Source organism: Acomys minous (genome assembly GCF_964271855.1).
Source record: "Acomys minous genome assembly, chromosome: 13".
Lineage (NCBI taxonomy): Eukaryota > Metazoa > Chordata > Mammalia > Rodentia > Muridae > Acomys > Acomys minous.
In genome coordinates, this window is record NC_140495.1 from 6,396,926 (window position 1) to 6,416,251 (window position 19,326).

Genomic DNA, 19,326 nt, shown 5'->3' on the forward strand with positions numbered 1-19,326 from the left:
AACTGTAAGCCTCAGACAGTTAATATCTCCCATTAATTTTTGAAAATCATTAAGAGTTTGCAACTGATCTCTACATATCTGTACCCTTTGTGGTTGAATTTTTTGTTGACTGATTCTACCCCTCATTTCATCGTTGGCCATCTCTGGGATTTCAGGAATATTAATTTGACTATCCCATTGTTGTAAAATACCCTTTCCCCATAAATTTATGGGTATGCCAGCCACATAGGGTCTCAACTTCTGTTTCCCCTTCTGCTCCCACACATTTTAATCCATAGGACACTTTGTCTTACTTGAAATAATTTACCAATTTCTGTAAACTGTTTATAAACCTTCTGAAATAGCCATTATGAATTCCTGTCTTGGGAAAGGATAATGACCTCAGTGTCTTCATCTACAAAACCTTCTATTTTAGCACCATTCATTTGTCATAGTAATTTGGGTCTCTGGTTGTTAACCACTATTTTCCAGAACACACATCTTCCAGTACTCCCAAGTGCCCCTGTTCTGTCTTCTGTAGTGGATTTGCCCTTGATGTGGGGAAACAGTAACAATTCTGTGAGCAAATAAATATATTCCCTGCATTAATTTGCATTTCCTTTTTTTTTTTTTTTACATATGCCATGACTTTAATTTTTTCCTTTTTTCCTTGCAATCCACATCTATAATACCTGGATGCACAATAAAGCTTTGAGAAATTAACCCACTTTTTCCCAAGATTATTCCTATTGTCCTTGAAGGTAAAGGACCACAGACAACAGTGGTTAACTTGTAACATTTAACTTTTGTTTATATGTGGCCAGATCCAAAGCCCCATGGCCTTCAGCAGTTTGAGTGAGATTAGCAATATTTAGTTTCAGTTTTCCTACCTGTTTGTTACCTCCTAGCTGTCCAAACAAAAAATGATTTGTACTTTTTGCTCTGGAGCCTTGAGCTTACAGGCCTCTCAGTTCATTTCCTGATGGCAAGCGGTTACATTGTATGTCGCTCTTGGACCAGCAATCACCTCTTTTGTCACAACTTCTGCAAACCCTGGAAAGCCTGGACGTTCCATTGCAGCCAAAAATGGCTTCTTCTCATCTACCAGTGAAAGTGCCATATTTCCCAGAGTTGATACACCTAACATTTGGAACTCTAGCTTTTTAACTTTATAATTTCTTCGTAAATGGCCAAATTCACTAGAATTAAAGCATCGAGGAATTTTGTCTTATCCTGATATTGGCGAGATACTCCTGAGAGTCGATATTAGTCTCTTATCGATTTGGCTATTGGGGCTGCTCATGCTTTTAATGGTTTAATTGCTCTCTTACATTCAGTATTTGCATTCTCAAATGCTGTGGTCTCTATCAACACCTGTCTGGCATCAGGGGTTGATACTACTTTGTTTACAACCAACTGAACTAGGAGCCTTCCTCCTCCTCTATCTCCTCAAAGCCCTCTTCTCTCTCTGCGCTCAGGCATATATTCCCTCTCTGAGTCCTCAGAATTCCCCTAACTCCAGCTGGAAAAGACCACACCACTTCTGAGCCTGCACAAGATACTTATCAGCTGTGGACAAACTAAAAACAGCTCTATATCCCACACTTGAGATTAAAACAAAGACCTGTTTACAGAGCATAGCATAATATAACTGAGTTTTTAAAGAAATCAACAAATTGAAAAAAGTAAACACTTCCAAAGTTCCCTCTACTGTACTATTTAAACAGCCTCAGCCAACACAGATACCAAACTTCCCACTTGAATTACACTTGTTTGGGGCATAGTTTAGTTGGTAACAGTTCTATGGGCACTGCTGTTGATAAGGCATCTGTTGTAAGCATCATCTGTGGTCCAGGAGCAGCCACTGTCTTGACTTCCAGGACTGCACATTAGTTTAGCTTCCTTATGAACGTTGTGTCAACTGGACTATATATTGAGAACATTGTCTTACAGGGTTTTACTTTCCTGCATGTTCTATATGCCTTTAGTTTAGTTACTCTAAACTAGTGACCGTGGTGTATGAGATCCTATGTGAGTCTTTACGTTAAGTGTTTCTGCCCCTCCCAGCTTAGGAATCCTGGAGATGCTTTGTATTGCTTTATTTAGCAATCCTAGTATTCTCAGGAGGCATAACCTTTGAATATATACTTCAATGGTAGAGGCTGGATGTTTTCTTCATTTCAGGGTAACTATTTTCCCATCTAACCTGACAGGCCAGGTATATAACACCTGCTTGTATGCTCTAATGAGTATAATTTTGCCTGTTCTTTTTATAGTCAGAAAAATTCTGTTGTCTTCAAGCCCTGTCTGACTGTGTCGCAACAAAGCGTGGAGCTTGTCTTTGCTTAGATTTAAAAACCCAGCTGTGTGTCTTGGGCAGTGCCTTCCTACATATTGTTGGGGACCTCCAATACGTCAGTTCCCAGCCATGTACCTTTGTATTATACACTTCTGCAAGCTTAGTGCTTTTGCTTGCCTTAAAGCTAAATATTTGTAAAACTTAAAAATTATCTTATTGTTTTTATGGCTTTGTGAAGATGCATATGGGAATGTTTATAATAGTTGATTCTTACCTGGCCATTTGGTCTATTTCTGGAGACAGCAGCATAGTGCCTTTGCAGTGACTATGAGGTGAGGGCTAGACAGAAAAGCCTTGTTGAGGAATATGGGCTTAAGTTGCTCTTCAGCTAAAGTATTAAGCCACACAAAACCCATGAGTATATTGAGCAGATAGATCTAGAGTAATATGAACTAATTATTTTTTGATGTTTCTTTATAGATGCAAGCTTCCAAAAATAATACTGAAAAGAAAAAGCCCAAGGTTAGAAAGAGAAAAAGGTATGTTTTGTGAAATTAAAAGTATTAGGATAAAATTGATATGTGTAAATTATATTTAATTATTACATGACATTTTCCCTGATTTTTTTTCTTCACTGGGTAAACACTGTGCTTAAACCTTTTTGAAAGAATCAATAAGTTAGTAGTTAAAAGTATGGAGAAAACTATGCTTTATTTTGCTTGGTTTGGTTTGCTGACAGTTTCACTATGGAGCCCAGGCTGCTCTCAGACATCCTCCCTCTGGCCTCAGTTGCTCTGATGCTGGGACCACTTTCTTGTCTGAAAAGTTTTATGTTCCTATAAATATGTTGAGCCAAATTATTATCATTTGAATATCCATGTAAAATAGTTTTTAGCTTAAAATAGGTAAGACAAGCCAGGGTCAAATCTCCATAATAAAGCAATTAGCCACTGATAATAAGTTCCAGTGCTTGTCACTGAACCATCCTTAGCATGCATTCTTCAGGGTGTGACCAGGACAGTATGAGGAGTCCCACTCACACACAAAAGCCAACACTAATGGTCCTCCTCCTGCTGTTGTGCCTTTGAAGAAGAAAGCCAGTTTAAAAATTACTTATTTATGTATTTATTTCACTTGCTTTGTATGTATGAATTGTGTGGGACATGTGCATCCATGGTACGTGTTGAGGGCAGAGGAGAAGTTTCAGGAATTGGTTCTCCCCTGTTACCTTATAGGGTCTTGGTGGTGAACTCAGGTTGCCTCTTAAAGATGGACTTTGATCACCTCGTCTCAGTCACATCACACACATTGCCGAGCATTTTTACAGCTGTCTTCATTTAAGAGTCATGGCTTGCAGAACTGACTCTTGGGAGCTTCTGATGGCAACAGTGCATTGGCACAGATGTTCTCTGCCTTTTGTCGGAATCTCAGTGTGATGGGGAAGCGTGGCTTTGCCATCTGACACAACAGGTTCTGTCAAGGTCAGTGATTTACCTGTGGTGCCAAACTTCTCATTTCCTCTTGTAGCTCCAACTCCTCGGCTCCTTTACATAACAAGAACAGCAGTTACTTGATAGATGCTTTTGGAAGATAATTACATAAAGAAAGCCTGTGTGAGTGCTTGTTGGGTTAGCCTCTCAGGCGTTGTAGCTACTGAGAGCACAGGTCATATTTGTTCCCTGTTTTCTCCACTGAATTGTGCTGTATAAGACAAAGAAAACACACCCAAAGATTGAGATGTATACAGTTACCAGGAAGTACACATTTGCATATGTGCAGTAAAATGTATACACATGTATGTGTACTTGTGCATGCATATGTATGTGTGCGCATGTGTATATGCATGTCTGTGTATGTGGAGCTGCTCTTTTGAAACTAAATCTGTCAAAATCCTTTTTAGGGATGCTGCTTTAACATGCTTTGTTGAAAACGTTTGTTCCGATGAAGCCTTATCGAAGGAAAACATGGGTATGTCAAGCTGTCATGGTTTTAGTTTCTTTACTTGGACATAATTTTTTAAAATGTAGTTGTTCTAAGCAGGGCTCATGGGGGCTCAGAGAGACTGAAGCAGCAATCACGGAGCCTACGTGGGTTTCCGCTAGGTCCTCTGAGTATGTGTTATGGTTGCTGGCTTGGTGTTTTTGTGATGCTGCTGACAGTGGGAGTAGGGGTGTCTCTGAATCTCTTTTCTGATCTTGGAACCCCCTTTTTCCTACAGGGTTCCCTTGCCCCACTTTGATGTGGGCTTTTGTGCCTGGTCTTATTGTATCTTGTGCCATGTTTGGTTGATGTCTCTGGGAGGCTTTCTCTTTCCTAGGGGGAGACAGGGCTGGGGTGATCTAGAAGAGAGGGGAGGAGTGGAGGAAAGAGAAGCTGCAGGCAGGATGCATTGTATGAGGATATAAGAATAAAAATGTAATTGTTCGCTTTTAAATGATAGAAGGTTATTGTACATAAATATGAGCAAAAGGTTATTGGGTCATTTTCATGTCAAATAGAAGGTTTTGAATTATGAAAATTTCTCTGAAATTGCCATATATTTAGTGTTTTAAAATAAAGTACTGACAGCTGTAGAAGAAAATGCTAACAACTGTGCTTCAGACTAGCCCTCTCCATCCCAAACCTACTGAAATCCAAATAAAGAGGGGAAAATGGTACTAATAACAGCCTGTGTTCTAGGCTGAATTAATTGCCACTGGCAATTGTCTTAATTATTTTTCTATTGCTGTCATAAAACACCATGACCAAGGCAAAGTGTTTAGTTTGGCTTATGTCTTAGAGCATTAGATTCCCTCTGGTGGAGCAAAGGAGCAGCTGAGAGCTTGGATCTACAAATAGGGAGTAAAGAAAGAACATTGACAATCGCATGCGTCTCCTCTAGCATTGTCACACCTGATCCTTCCCAAGCGGTTCCACCAACTGGGGACCAAGTACTGAAATACATGACCCTATGGGGCCATTGTCATCCAAGCCACCGTATATTAGACACAGCAGAGTGGGTGTGAATGCAAACAGGAAGTCACCATATATTAGACACAGCAGAGTGGGTGTGAATGCAAATAGGAAGTCGCCATATATTAGACACAGCAAAGTGGGTGTGAATGCAAACAGGAAGTTTGGCCCTCGTGCTGTTGATTATTTTTCCTCCACCTTCATGAATTTTGAAAAGCAAAGCGATGCTTTATTTGCAAGGTAGAGCTGTGGTAGTCCTGTTTAAACCACATCAAACTAGAGGCTCTGTTAGCACTGTAGTACTCTCTCTTGAAGCCACTACATGGCCTGTTGACTGTATTTCAAGTGACTAAGTGAGACACTCGCTTACACTCTCATGCAAAGAAAGGAAAGCAGGCAGAGGAAAGTTGGAATATATTTATTTTCAAAATCCTTGTTTTTCTTCCAAACTACAGCCAAGTCCTGTTGTTCCGATCTCTGTCTAAAGGTGGCCTGCTATTGCTTCCACACTCACGGTTTGTTTCTTGGCTACTTCTTCCTTTTGCCTTTCATGCTCTATTCATAGATTCCATAATCAAGACAAAAGTCTGTGTGTCCCCAAATGCAGTTCCCAGAGGAGAGTGAGCCAGCATAGCCAAAGGCTCCTAAGCCAGCCAGTTCTCCATCTAAGATGCACTCATTTGGAACTCCTCCTCTATTACTGTTGTTTTATACCTTTCCTTGATCCTTTTAGCTGAAGGAGAGCCTTTCCCTACATTTATTTCAGCTAGCTAGTTTCAGTGGCCAAAGACCGTTGTGAAGATCCTCCCTCCACACACCTTATTACATGAGGACCTTCCTTTCCAAAATCCTCAGCTTCATCTCCACCCAGTACTGAGCAGCTAAAGAGACAGAATTAAGGACTGACGGTGGGACTGTTGCACTGTGAATGTGAAAGTTCAGAAAAATGTCTGTGACGCCCAACTTTTATTTTGGAGACAAATTGGTATATGAATTGAAGAATACTTAGAGTAACCCAGTCCTTCTTAGGGCCATTTCTTAGGGATTTCATGGTAAATCCTTACACACACACACACACACACACACACACACACACACACACACAGGAGCGCGCGTGTGCATGCATACAGACACACACACATGCGTGTACACATGCAAATACACATGCACATACAGACACACACATATGCACACACACATGCACGTGCACACACACAGACACACATGCACAAGCACACACACACACACACACACACTCATTAGTTAGAAGTTTACTTTCTTCTCCTGAATAGCTTAAACTTTTAAGAACAAGTTATTCAACCACTTGAGCAATGTTGTGGTTTGACTGTGGAAGGGCCCCAGAGATTAGTGTTTTAAATGCTGGTCCTAGGCTGTAGTGCTACTCTGGGAGGTTGTGGAGACTTTCTGGGGATGGGACCTTTGAGGAAGTAGAGCCATAGCATGTGCCTTTGACAGTTAAACTAGCTTCAGAGTCCTAGCCCCACTCTGCTCCCTGCTCAGCCTCGCAGTGAGCAGCTCTGCTCTGTAGCATACTCCAGTTGCAGTGATGCCTTACTCAAGCAAACAGAACCTGAAACTCTCTGAATCTGTAAGTAAAGGAAGGCTTTGCTCCACACATTGGTTTTTGTTGGGCGCTTTGTCACAACTAGATTGTCAGAGCCCTTCCCAGGTGGCAGCTGCCAGCCAGGTAGTCAACCAGGTGGTCTCCAAGACAGTCCAGTTACTTCAAAAGCCCCCAGCAGCTCTGTGAGTACCATCTCACCCCAGCTGCAGCAAGCATGGCTGCTGACGCCAGGGCTCCTGCTCCGGAAGCCTCAGTCCCATCATGACCCTTCTAGACACTCCGAGTGGGTCTTGGAAGACATCACTTCTAGATCAGACTTGGGCTTCTGTACAGAGAAGCTGTTCTGAGGATGAGTGGTAGATACACTTCTCTGTGGAGCTGAGGATTCCAATGAAGTTGGGAATTACATGAGGAAAGTAGGAATGGTAGGTTCTCTTCTAAGATCCATGACCTCTCTAACTATGCTAACACGACTGAGCATGATTTCCTTGTAAAGATGTGGAAACACTCGACCGGGCAGTGATGGCACACGCCTTAAATCCCAGCACTTGGGAGGCAGAGGCAGGTGGATCTCCGAGAGTTCGAGGCCAGCCTGTTCTACAGAGAGAGTTGCAGGAGAGCCAGAACTGTTACACAGAGAAACCCTGTCTCGAAAAAAAAATGTGAAAACACTCAACCAATCCATTTTATTCTGTATCACCATCAACAGTTGACGAGTGGGAGTCATTAGACCAGTACATTGTGTTCCTTTCTTCTAAGAAGAGATGTCAGGAAAACAGTGGTTCCTTTTAGTTCTTAACACTCCTTGGGACTGGGGATATGGCTCCATTGGTAGAGTCCTTACCTAGCAAGCATGAAGCCCAGAATTCCACGCCCAGCGCCACAGAAGCCTGTTGGAGTGCTCATGCCTCTAAGGTCATCCCCAGGCAAGATACGTGAGGGACATCCTGTGTCAAAAACTAAATAATCACCACCTACTGCAAAAAGAACCTTCAGGGACAGTGGGATGCTCAGGAATGGGGTATCTGCACCACACCTATCCACAAAAGGCTCAGGGATGGTGGTGGAAGAGGGGACAGGAAAAATTGTAAGTGCCAGAGGTCCAGCATGACTGCAAGGAAGCTGTTCTTGGATAAAGCAGGGCAGCTACACTTAGCCAATTCACAGCAATTTGAGCCATCCTGCATAAGAAGTGCAGGCCCATGACAGCCAGGGTGGAGAGTGAAGGTGGGCACCAGTGTCACTCTTAGCTCAGCAGCTCCTAACAGGCAACAGCTGCTGGGAGGGCAGACTCCACCCTCCAGTGAAGGCCACACATGCCAGAGCATATAGGCAGCAATTGTTGAAGAAAAAGAGGGAGAAGGTAAAATCAGGTGGGTAGAAAGGTGAGATGGAGCTGGAAGGAGTGGGGGAGGCAGTGAAGTTTATCAAAATACATTGTACAAAATTTTCAAAGAACAAATAAAAATGAGAAAAAGTAAGCATATAAATAAAAATAAACACCCAGGAGCATGCAAGGAACAACAAAACACTTTGCAAACTTTTACATTTCTATCATTATTTCTGTAATCCCTATTGAAAGACTCCCTTTCCAGGAGTGGTGGGCAAGTGATGAGAACAGTGCTACTCCTTCCTCCAAAAGCCCTAACAACAAAGCAAAGTATGATTTACTGAGAAGCCAATGAGCTTACTTATAGAGCATGACAGGAACATAGGTGACCCCAAACCTGCCGTACTGGACAGACTTCACCAAGTATGCTTGCTGGTTTTTCCATAGCTGCAGAGATGGAGCCCAGCTTCCTCAGTCTTCCCAGCCTCTGTACTCTAGCCTGAGACTCCAAGGCTATGTGTAGGTGGGGCAGCATTGCATAAAAATGCCTGGATGGAGTGACCAGACACTCAAGTGAGGGGCTAGTGACCCTCTGGGGGAATGCCAATCTCCACAGGCTTCATAGCGACAGACTCTTACAAGCAGGTCCAGGAGATCTTATGAGGATGGTGACAGCTTGCCTCCAAGCAGAGCACTTTAGAACAATCTCTCTTTCCAAGCATCTGTGTCCCACTTCTTCATAGCACTGTGGTCCTCAGGGCCAGTGCTTGCTGCTTGAGAGTCAGCTCTTCAGGAAGGAGAGCTGGTGGTAAATACATCGTGTTTATCCAAGAGCCAACCCGTGAATACAAAGAGCATTCCAGCAGCAAAGCACTGGCTGTGAGAACCCAGATATACACAGAGCTTAAGGACGGAGAACAGGAGCGGTGGGCTTCTGGAAGGCTATCTGCTGGCTCTGAGTGGCTTCTGGGGTGCAGGGCACATGCCTCCTTTTTTCTTCTCCAGCTGGTGCATCACTGGCCCGTGCCTTCTGGAGCTACTTACTGTTGCTCTTCAGACAGTCATTCTTTTCTGCAAATTAGGCTTCATAGCAAGTGATGTGCTTGGTATTATTTGACTCCTGGAACTAAAGGACAAGGAGGATCATGTCATAGTGTGGTGTAATCAGAAGGAACCAGGCCCTCTAGGTTCTATAAACACAGAGAGAGATTATTTCACAGATGACACCTTAGTCATGGCCACACAATCCTTTTATTCTCTTCAGTGCCGACAAGCCTTTGCTCATTTAGTCATCTCAGTGTGGCATCTCCTTAGAATTTTGGATGCCAAGCAAAGAGAAGAGAAATGACCTTGCAAAGGGCAAAGCACAAGGGAGCCGATGCTGCAGTGGCTTCCGGTGAGGATGAGGCCAGTCCTGCCCCTGTGACTAGAGGGTGACCGGTGTCCCCGTCCTTGACTTTGGTTTTCTTGTGTACTCAGATGATGATGTTCCTTACCTTCCTGCCTCAGGTGTACTGTTTGGGGATGAGAACTCTCCCTCTCCCTTTCCTCCACTCTTCCCTCCCTCCTTCCTTCTCTCCCTCTCCCTTTCAGCTCTCAACAGTGAATTGAGACAAGCCAGGAAGCTGAGGCTCATCGTCACAGAGAGGAGGTGATCGGTTGTATAGTCAGCAAAGGCACTCACTGTCTCCAGCTTAGAGGATATCATTGACCAATTCTGATAACTGAGCCTGTAGATTAGAGTAACTGCCATGTCTTGAGAATTACTTTTGAATTTCAGTTCACAATGTAAGAATACTTATATAAAAGTGAGCCTCCTGTTCCTCTGGAAGCAGCAATCAACATCAGTCCAGTTGTTAAGAGCCCTGGACAGCTGATGAAGTCCCCCATTACCCCGCCTACCCTTTGATCAATAGGCAGTGCAGACACTCTTCCGGCTTGCTTGCAAACAGAGATTACAGTGAATTTGGCAATAACATTCCTCATCCTAACCCGAGTGTACTTTAGCCTAGCATTAGAAACTTAAAGATGTTTGTCTGCCACTTTCCTTTATAGCATAGCTTAAAATACACCTTCGCAACAGGACATTACATTTCAATGTCAGTTTCCATAGACTCAGAATGTAAAGTAGGAAAAACTATTGTGAGGATAAGCACAAATGGTTGTCTGCAAATGAACAGGTTAGGTTACTAAAAACAAATCTACCAAAATTGGAACGGTGGAGGTGGCTCCGTGTGTATGAAGCACTTGCGGCTTCCAGCTTGATACCACAGCTGAGTGCCCAGAGGTCACGTACAGGCTGGGTGAGGGCACACACCAGCGACAGCAGCATTCTGCAGAGGCAGGAGGAGGTACAGGAGAGTGAAGCCAGCCCAGAGACATGCAGAAACAACAGTGGAGATCCTGCTTCAACAAGTCGCAAGGAGAGAGCCTCTTCCTGAAAGCTGTCCTCTGACCTCTTCATGCATGCTGTGGCACTTGTGCACACACATGTAAATAAATGAATACTTTTTAAAATCTGCTAAAATTGGATTTTAATTTCATTTAAAATACCTCAGTATAAGCATATATTCCTCTAAAAAGTTTGGGTTCAGTGACATGGTATATCCATGTTTTAAAATGGATTTCCCAGGCAATTTTTAAGTCCAACAAACTCTGAGAATTCCTGATCCAGAACAGAATATTGTGTTGTCTTAAGTAATAACTAAAGAAAATAGGTGGTTTGGGGAGGTAACCAACATGTCAACTGCAGTTTTTGTTTGTTTTTCTTTTAAACATGATAGCTTACTGCAAAAGTTGGGGGAGCAAATAGTCAGCCTAAGGTTGGCAGGGTAGAGATCACAGTGAGGAAGGCTGTACCCACTTTTTTTGAGTTCCTGGTCTACAGTAGATCAACTATAAACATGTGTTGATTGGATACAATAATGCGTAGGCAGAGAGAGACTGGCCGCCATGTGTCTGCTGATTGTAGCTTGGGAAAGGGAAGAGGAACTCTGCTCTCCTGTGCCGTAGCAACAACCAGAGGGAGCTTTTCTGTTCAGTACAGCTCTTAAGCATTCAGTCAATACAGCTCCTAAGAGTGCTTCATCAAGACTTAAAACCTCCTTTTCATGTCCTGTCTGGGTCATTTAAATGCTGCTTGAACACCCAGCTGTGCTGAGTGGTGTGACTTTTGGTGACCTGCCAAGATAGCAGAGAATAGGGAGTGGTGTATCAGAGAGCAGGGGTCAAGGTGAAGGGCATGGCGTTCTCTCCAGCTGTGCTGTCTGTGGACAGGCTTCTTAGATGTTCTCCCTGCCTCTGGTGCCGTGCCACAAGCTACGGGTGTGCTGTTTCCTGCTTCAGCAATACTTGGGTCAAGTAAAAATGCTGTTTTATTTAGATGGAGAATTCAAATATATATTGTTAATCAGAATTCAGTTCTATCATTATTGTAGGCTGTCTGTCTTAGGTTCTGGTGGAGTCATTATTTTATTTCAACATATTCAATGAAGTAGTAAACACCTTTCCTACTTATTTCATAGAAATGTAAAAAAGACATTTATCAGCATAGTGTGTTCTTTTTAAAATCATACATATGTTAACATGTGTTGCCATTTGGATTAGGAATGGATGAACCTATGGGAATTTGGAGATGATTCAATAGTTAAATTGTTAGCCATGCAAGTGTGGGGACCAAAGTCAGGATCCCCAGAAACCATAACAGATATCACTGGGCCCCAAGTCGGCTGGCAAGACTAGCCATGTCAGGGAGCTCCAGGCTCTACTTGAAGGACCCTTTCTCGATAAATAAGGCAAGAGAGCAATGGAGGATGATCCCTGATACCAACCTCAGGCCTCCACAAGTGCCCACAGGGGTGCATGTACACCCTGCAAGCACCCCCACATACACAGAGTCCCACACATGAAAATGGAAAAAGAGAAGGAAAATCAAGGGTGAGTCTGCATCCGGCCAGCCACTTAGTTATGTGGCTTTTTCTTTTAGCAGTGGTTTTTAATGTCTTACAAGAATACAAGGCACTGTTATGGTTAACTTATCAGTATGGCCTAATAATATTTATTATCAGGCTCATAATATTATTTCGGTGGCATTTTCTAACTCGCTAGCAATCAATGAAGACACAGACCCCTGTTACATTTTAAAATAGCCTTAGTTAACTTGGGGCAGGGCAGATATTATTCCCCTAAACTGCATCCCATAGTGGGGAAGGATCCCATACCTGCCCCAATCCCGTGCCATCTGTTTCTAATAATTTCGATTGCACTACCTCCCATCTATAATCCCAAATACTTGCTAATTATCATCATCTGGGCCAAATCTCCACCCATGGAGGCCATGTGCTTCTCCTCCACTTAATCCATAACGCCAGCCTCCTCCTTCCTCTCTTCTCCTCTGGTCTCCTCTTCCGGTCTCTTTCCCAAAAGCCCAAGAACCTTAGCCACACCTATACCATTTGCCCTGCCCAGATGTGTTGGTTTTTTGTTGGCTAAATAGGGATAGGTTTTTAGACAAGGTTACATAGCAGTCTTGGCGCACAGAGAGCAAGCAGTAATTACCATCAAAATACATCAGACAAACCTCCAACAAGGCATTTCAATCATCTTCACCCCGCACTCCCATAACTCATCCCAAAGCCACTTCAAACTACCCCAGACCTCCTAATTTTGTGTCTTTTTAAATATAATCCAGTAGTCTAGTCCAGATGCTCATGGGTGTAGGGCCATTTACAGGAGCACAGTGGCTGCACCCACTACAGAAGAGACCTCCTCCACCATCAACTGCCAATAGCACCTTGGTTGTGATGCTTGCTTTATAAATATACTTGAGGTTGGTGTCCTGGGACCTCAATTAAGAAAAAAAATTTCTAATGAGCTTTTTATATTTCAAAGGTACTTTATACTATACATATATCAAGAAAATTAGCTATTCCTTTCAAAAGTTATACAAATTTCACCTGAAATTTTGTAATAGAATTTTGCAACAAGCTGAGGTCCTATATAAAAATCATATGATAACAAAAACTAAGTATGTAATAAAAAGCTATAAGGACATCTCTTGTATTTTAAGCTAACTAAATTTTTAAAAAATATTAAAGTCTATTTTTTCCTTTTAATCCTGTAGTACTTGGAATAATTCTTTCTGGGTGGTTAAGATTATGAATTAGATGGAAGTAAGTAAAGATGCAGCTATTACTGTATTCCTGATTTCATTTAGTTGTCTCGGAGACAGAAGGTTTACTGGAAGAACTGGAGAAAATGCTGCAGCAAGTGCAAGAACCCACAGCCGGAGCCGCGGACGCAGAGGGAGAACAGGTCAGTGGGGGAGCTGCCATTTGGCAGCTTCAAGTTCTGTAACTGCGTGTACAATTTAGTTACATGGAGTGCTTTTTTCCACATCTGAAGTCTGAGCCACTGACGGTCACGATGTTAATAAACTAGTGGGTGTCAGATACATTTATCCCTGGGAGAAATGTGTGTTTGAGCAAAGATAGTCTTTTAATTTTAAATCTTCAGGGTTGGGCTAAAAGAAGACGGAAAGGCTTCCTATAATTTAGGTGGATCATTGTAGAAAGGCCTTGTATTGGCCATTGTGACAAAACACCTAATAGAAATGACTAAAAGAGATGCTCATCACAGTAGGGAGGTCATAGTACAGAGCACTTCATATCCTGGTGAGACAGGAAGCAGAGCAAATGGTTTACAGGAAGGGGCCAGGGCAAGAGAGAAACTATGGACATGTTCTCAGTGACCTACTTCCTACAGCTAGGCCCCACCCCCAGCCTGCCAGTAGTCCATACCTTTGGATTATGACTTAATTAAGTGAGCTGTATTATGAATCTGTCATAGAACTCAACTGTTGGTTAACTCAGAGTCCTCATGATCTGTCTCTAGAAAAGCCCAAACTGACATACCTGTGTTCTAAATATCGTTAACTCTGTGGAGATTTCTTAACTCAGTGAAGTTGACAGTGTAATATTAGCAGCAGCAGCCTCCCCTGCTTGCGGTCCTTAGTGGCAGGTCCCTGGAAAGAAAGCAGTGTGGTGGGAGCCTTCTGTGTCCCATCTGTGCATAGAGACATGTGCACAGTGTCAATAAAGCAGAGGAAGAGCTCATCACGGCAGTGTGTTTCACCACCCATGTCTAGGCTTGGCTCCTAGTTTTCCTTTTGTTTTTAACTAACTATGTTATATTCAGAAAGTTGTATGTTCTTACTTTCCAATATTTGCATAACTGTGATAGAAAGCTCAGGCCATTCATAAAAGGCAGCATGGGGTCAATCAGTGTAATAAAAATCAGTCTCTGGGCACACGCGTTACCCTGTGCTATAGTGTTCCATAAGTAGTTAGAAAACAAATGGCAGCAAAAGATTATATAAGGTTTCATTAATTCATTCAGATACATAGTGTGCCCAGAGTCAAGAGAGCATCCCAAGACTGAATTCCTAATGTAATCATTTGAATTTGTATTGCCCTATTATTATTTATTAATAACACAAACAATGTAAATGCTGGTTCTGCTCCTGAGGACTTGTGCCACTTGGCAGTTATTCATCTCCTGCTTTAGAGAACTGTTTGAAGAGTTAGATAAGACAAACTGGGATGTGTGTCAGAGGTGACAGTGGCAGTGGTAGTTCCAGAGAGAATGAACCCTTGTTCCCCACATTCTCACTTAGGGCCGCTATCGCCTGCCAGTCTCTCCTCAGTAGTAGTTGGCTTTAGAGATGGACAGATAGCTCATACATTTTGTCAGACTGCTGGTCTCACATGGATCTTCCATCTTTTTTCCTGTCATGGAGATAGGGCCTTCCTTGGTGGTGTAGGTTCTCTGTGTCATAGAGGCTAGAACTCCCAAGTGCTGGAGCTAAAGATGAATCTTTAATACTTTAATTGTTGATCAAGGGAGGCACACAAAATTTATCATCGTAGAGATTAATGTGTTAGAGGAAATGAGCGTCAGTTCCTGCCGAGTTGAAAGACACAGGACACTCCCTCTGTCAGAGACGGCAGCACAGTTCCACCTGCATCTGCAGGGCTCTCGTGAATCAGCTTATAAATGCCATTTCCCCACTGAGGCTCCTTTATAGGGGACGTCTTCCATGTGTGGCCTGCACTTGTCGAGCAGGATGTGCAGATTGCTGACATGGGTCTTACATATGTGTAATCAGTATACAAATTATTCCTTTCTAGCAATTGTGTGCTTACTTGAGCACTGCATGGTTTTATGCAATGTGTTTTTTGGTTTTGTTTTGTTTTGTTTAATTTTTGCTTTCCCCTTCTTTCTGTTTCTTCCACCCTCAAAATTTGTCTTTTCAAAAATACAGCCTGGCAGGTTTTTATGGTGACACCCTAGAGTTTTTATAGCTGTAGATTAGCTTCTGTTTTGTCATTAGAACTAGTAATTTGATAGACTAGAAATCACTTTTGATCCTTATTTCTTATGATAAGATATGTAGTTTTAATATTGCCCCAGGTAGGCCTTCTTTTTGTTTTAGATTCTTGTATTTTATGTGCTTTCAAAAGGTATTTAGGAACTATAAAAGTTACTTATTTAAACATAATGCCAGTTGAGTGCCTCCTACAGGCTGCGCACAAGTAGCTCCCAACTGGCTCAAGACGCTTAGGGCCTTGCTCACTGTGTAGGAGGGGAGTAGCCGTGACACCAACCATTAAAGCTGTAGCAATTTCCACCTTAAAAGTAAAGAAGCACCCTTGGGTTTTTCTTTTAATTTCTTCCTTTTTTTCCATTGTTTCTTCAAAGAATTAATGTGGCTTCTACTTCAAACCAGAGATGTGCTTTATGTAATTGGTTTTGTTTTCTTTTCTTTTTCTTTTCTTTTTGTTTTTTTAAAGAAGGGCCCTCTGAGACACTAAATACACCCAGAGAGTCAGCACATAATCCCAGCTATGGGCTGCGTTGACTCTAATCAGATGCCATGTGAGCCCTTTTCCGAGGTATAAATTTGCTGTTTTCCTCACTGCTGCCTATCAGATTTCTGATGATTCCTAAGCACTTGTGCCGGGATGAAGATGGAAAAAGCGCACACCCGCAGGCAGTCAGACCTTTCCTGTGTGCTCTGGCCGAGGAGTGTCTTTGCCTGAGTCCTCCCCTTCCCAAGTATCCTCCTCTTTAGCCAATATGATCACTGTTTAGACCCCAGTGGAGAAATTAATCAGATTTTTATAAGCCTACCTAATTTTCAAGTGGATAATCCATATGCAAATAAGGAGGTTTACTGTATAATTATCTGGATTAAAGGGTACATATTGTATTGTGAACTATAAGCATGTTACTGTCTTTCAATTGCACCAGCATCTGGTCTACCGACAGTGAACCTTGAAACTGAAACTGTGTGTATATGTGTGTACGTGTTTGTGTGTGTATGAGTGTGTGTGCGTGTGTGTGTGTGTATGTGTGTGTGTGTGTGCACATGTGCTTGTACATGTGAACAGTGTTTTACTGCTGTCCTTCCCATCTAAACTAGAGCAAGGACATTTTTCTGGCTAGTGTAAATACTTATGAAGGAATGACCACAGAATATATATGACTGAAACTATTTTGCTATGTAGTCCATATAATATTTAAATATATATAGAAAATTCAGATGAGGATCACACTGTCCCAAGGTATAAACTTAAAAACATAAGTAGATGACAGTGGAGAAGAGAGGCAGAACCTAAGCAACAGCTTAGCCTTATGCAGACATGTCTGATAGATGTGATATCATATACAGAGCTTATCACCTGCTCACCGGCATAGAAGACTGTGTGCACTGCTGTGCTGGAGGCATGCTTATTCCTCAGGAACCAGGCGGTGCTCTGTAATTGTGATGAGCTGTGTGGAGGACATGATTCTTTAGTTATGATCAACTGTGCGGCTCTTTTTGCAGTTGTCTCAGTGCAGCCCGGAAGCATCTCAGAGCTACCACGAAGAGGACTATATTGTGCCCGATGGTACAGAACTAAAGATTGGAGAATGTATTAAGGACATAACTAACAATATAAGAAAGATAGATGCTCTAATATCTGAGTTTTAGGGTATTACTCAAGTGTTTCCAAAGTTTAATTATAAAAATGCTAACAGTCTTTATATTTTCCTGTCAAACACTTAAAAATGTTTAGTGAAATAGGCATACAAAATTAATATTTGTTATAAATGTATATTTTGTGAATGTCCATGGCTTTGGGAACCTATCAAGTGGCATTTAAGTTAGGGTGTTAGAATCTTAGGGTTTAAAAATTCCTGAAGTTTGTATTTGTATACTTTTTTTGTTTGTTTTGACTTTAGAATTCTTTATGAAACTTACTTCATAAGCAGGTGCTGTACAGTGAGTATTTAGGCCCTTTATCAAATGCTGCCTGTTCTGTTACAAGTCTCAGAGAAAACTCAAATGTACCACGTGTAGAAAGTGTTTTTTGTAGTTGGCTGGAACTATTTTAAGCCATACAGAAATATTAAAAATACAGTCATATAATAAAGTTTGAAAGTTTTTAAAAGATGAAAATGTCAGTTGTCTTATTGTATTGGAGACAACTATTATTCAACATGGTTCCCAGTGATAGCAGGGAATTTCAGCATCCTGGACATTTCCCTGCTGAGTCAGTGTCTCTATAGGTGAGGCTGGGGACGTGTAACTGAAAATACAACAAGGGAAGCTAACCATCTTCTGTGCTGTCAAGGAATAAAAATGTACGTCATTCCTAAGGATTCCATGGATGGTTTCAGTGGACGTCTGTATTTGAAGATAAAGTGGCTGGCCACCTGAGGAAGATAAAAGCCACAGACGAATGCAAAGGTGAGCGTTAGAAATTTAATGTAGGTTCACAGAAAAGAACTGACACAAAATTACCCTCAGAATAAGCTTCGTTGGGAGGAAGCCTCAACTATGGGGAACCATGATCAAGCCGTGAAGAGGGAGAGGACTGGGGGATCAGCTGCCCCATGTCACATGATAAGCTCAGAAACGACAAGCAGACCCTTCAGGACCAGAGGACACAGAGGCTTCTGACTCATAGATACTGAGATAGGTGGCAAGCTTTCCCATGACTAGTTTATGTGTGGCTAAATCAGGAAGGCACAGACAGAGATGAGCTGTAATTTCAGGTGGTCCTGGTCTAGGAAGTGGGAGCCAAGCCTGCTCTCAGCTGCTAGTAGGAGGGCGACTGCAAGGCCACAGCCCAGGCTGCTTTCTTATCAGCTCTCCTTACTAAAGAAAGCTACAGAGAGGGCTGTGGCCTGATCTTGAGACAGAGAAGAGGAAGCAGCCGAGCAGTAGCCCAGCAGTGAGAGAAATGGGAGTGAGTAAGCAGCCTTGGTACGAGGTGGGCAGGGTGGTGGCAACAAAGGGAGGGAAAGGCTGCACAGAGCAGGCAGGATTTGTTGAAGGGAGGCCTTGATATCATAGCAAAGGGCAGCACTCTATGCAAGCAGATATGCCTAGAATTAAACACCCACGCTGGCTGTAGGGACTGACTTGGAATCAGACCGTTGTTAGTCTGGCATGCATGAGAGGGCAGCAGACAGACATTACTGCGCCAGCCTGTGCCCCTGTGTCTGAGGGAATCCATTGCCCTGATGTTAGCTCAGATTGTCAGCTTCCACATCAAGAGCCTTAGGGTTGCCAGCAGGCAGCCAGCAACTGGCAGGGTAGATGTCTGCACAAAGTCTTATTAACCTCTCAGCTACCTGGGAATAATGCACCATGGCGGCAGAGTTTTAAATGGCAAAGGGTCTCTGCTTGTCAGGGGTGGTACAGGTACACACTTTCATTTGTCCTCTATGAAAGCTTAAAATCATTTTTGTCTGTTCAACTCAACTTACAGACCTCATTACTTGAAGTTCATCGGGTGCTTAGAGCAGTCTTCTTTATTCTCTCTGCTCTCAGAGTCATGTTGGTGAGGAGCTAATGCATTTTTAACCAACTCAAGCAACTGAGAGGTCTGCTCTGTAGCACATCCAGCAGCTGCTGCTCCCTGTGTGAGAGCAGTGGCTGTGACGGAAGACTCCCATTTTCTGTGTAGATCCCTAGAGCTGAGGGCTGCATGGCTTTATGACCTGCCTGCCTAGGCTAACCTAACGTACCCAGTTTTCACTTTTATGTACATTTGACATTTCCTGCCCACCCAGTGGGAATATTGACGCTTTGTATTCTCAGATGCCTTTGGTGTGAACCTACGGTGTTTG

At 42.6% G+C, this 19,326-nt stretch overlaps 1 protein-coding gene across 1 annotated transcript in view; it reads left to right on the top strand.

The window, feature by feature from the left end:
• ZCWPW2 (zinc finger CW-type and PWWP domain containing 2) overlaps positions 1-17,641 on the top strand; it is a 103,719-nt gene extending 86,078 nt beyond the window's left edge. The window contains exons 6-9 of the mRNA XM_084754930.1: positions 2,759-2,817; positions 4,179-4,246; positions 13,361-13,458; positions 17,033-17,641. Of these exons, the coding sequence (XP_084611056.1) occupies positions 2,759-2,817; positions 4,179-4,246; positions 13,361-13,458; positions 17,033-17,179 (372 nt within the window). The 3' untranslated portion in view covers positions 17,180-17,641. The remainder of the gene's footprint in view (positions 1-2,758; positions 2,818-4,178; positions 4,247-13,360; positions 13,459-17,032) is intronic.
• Positions 17,642-19,326: the final 1,685 nt, after the last annotated feature.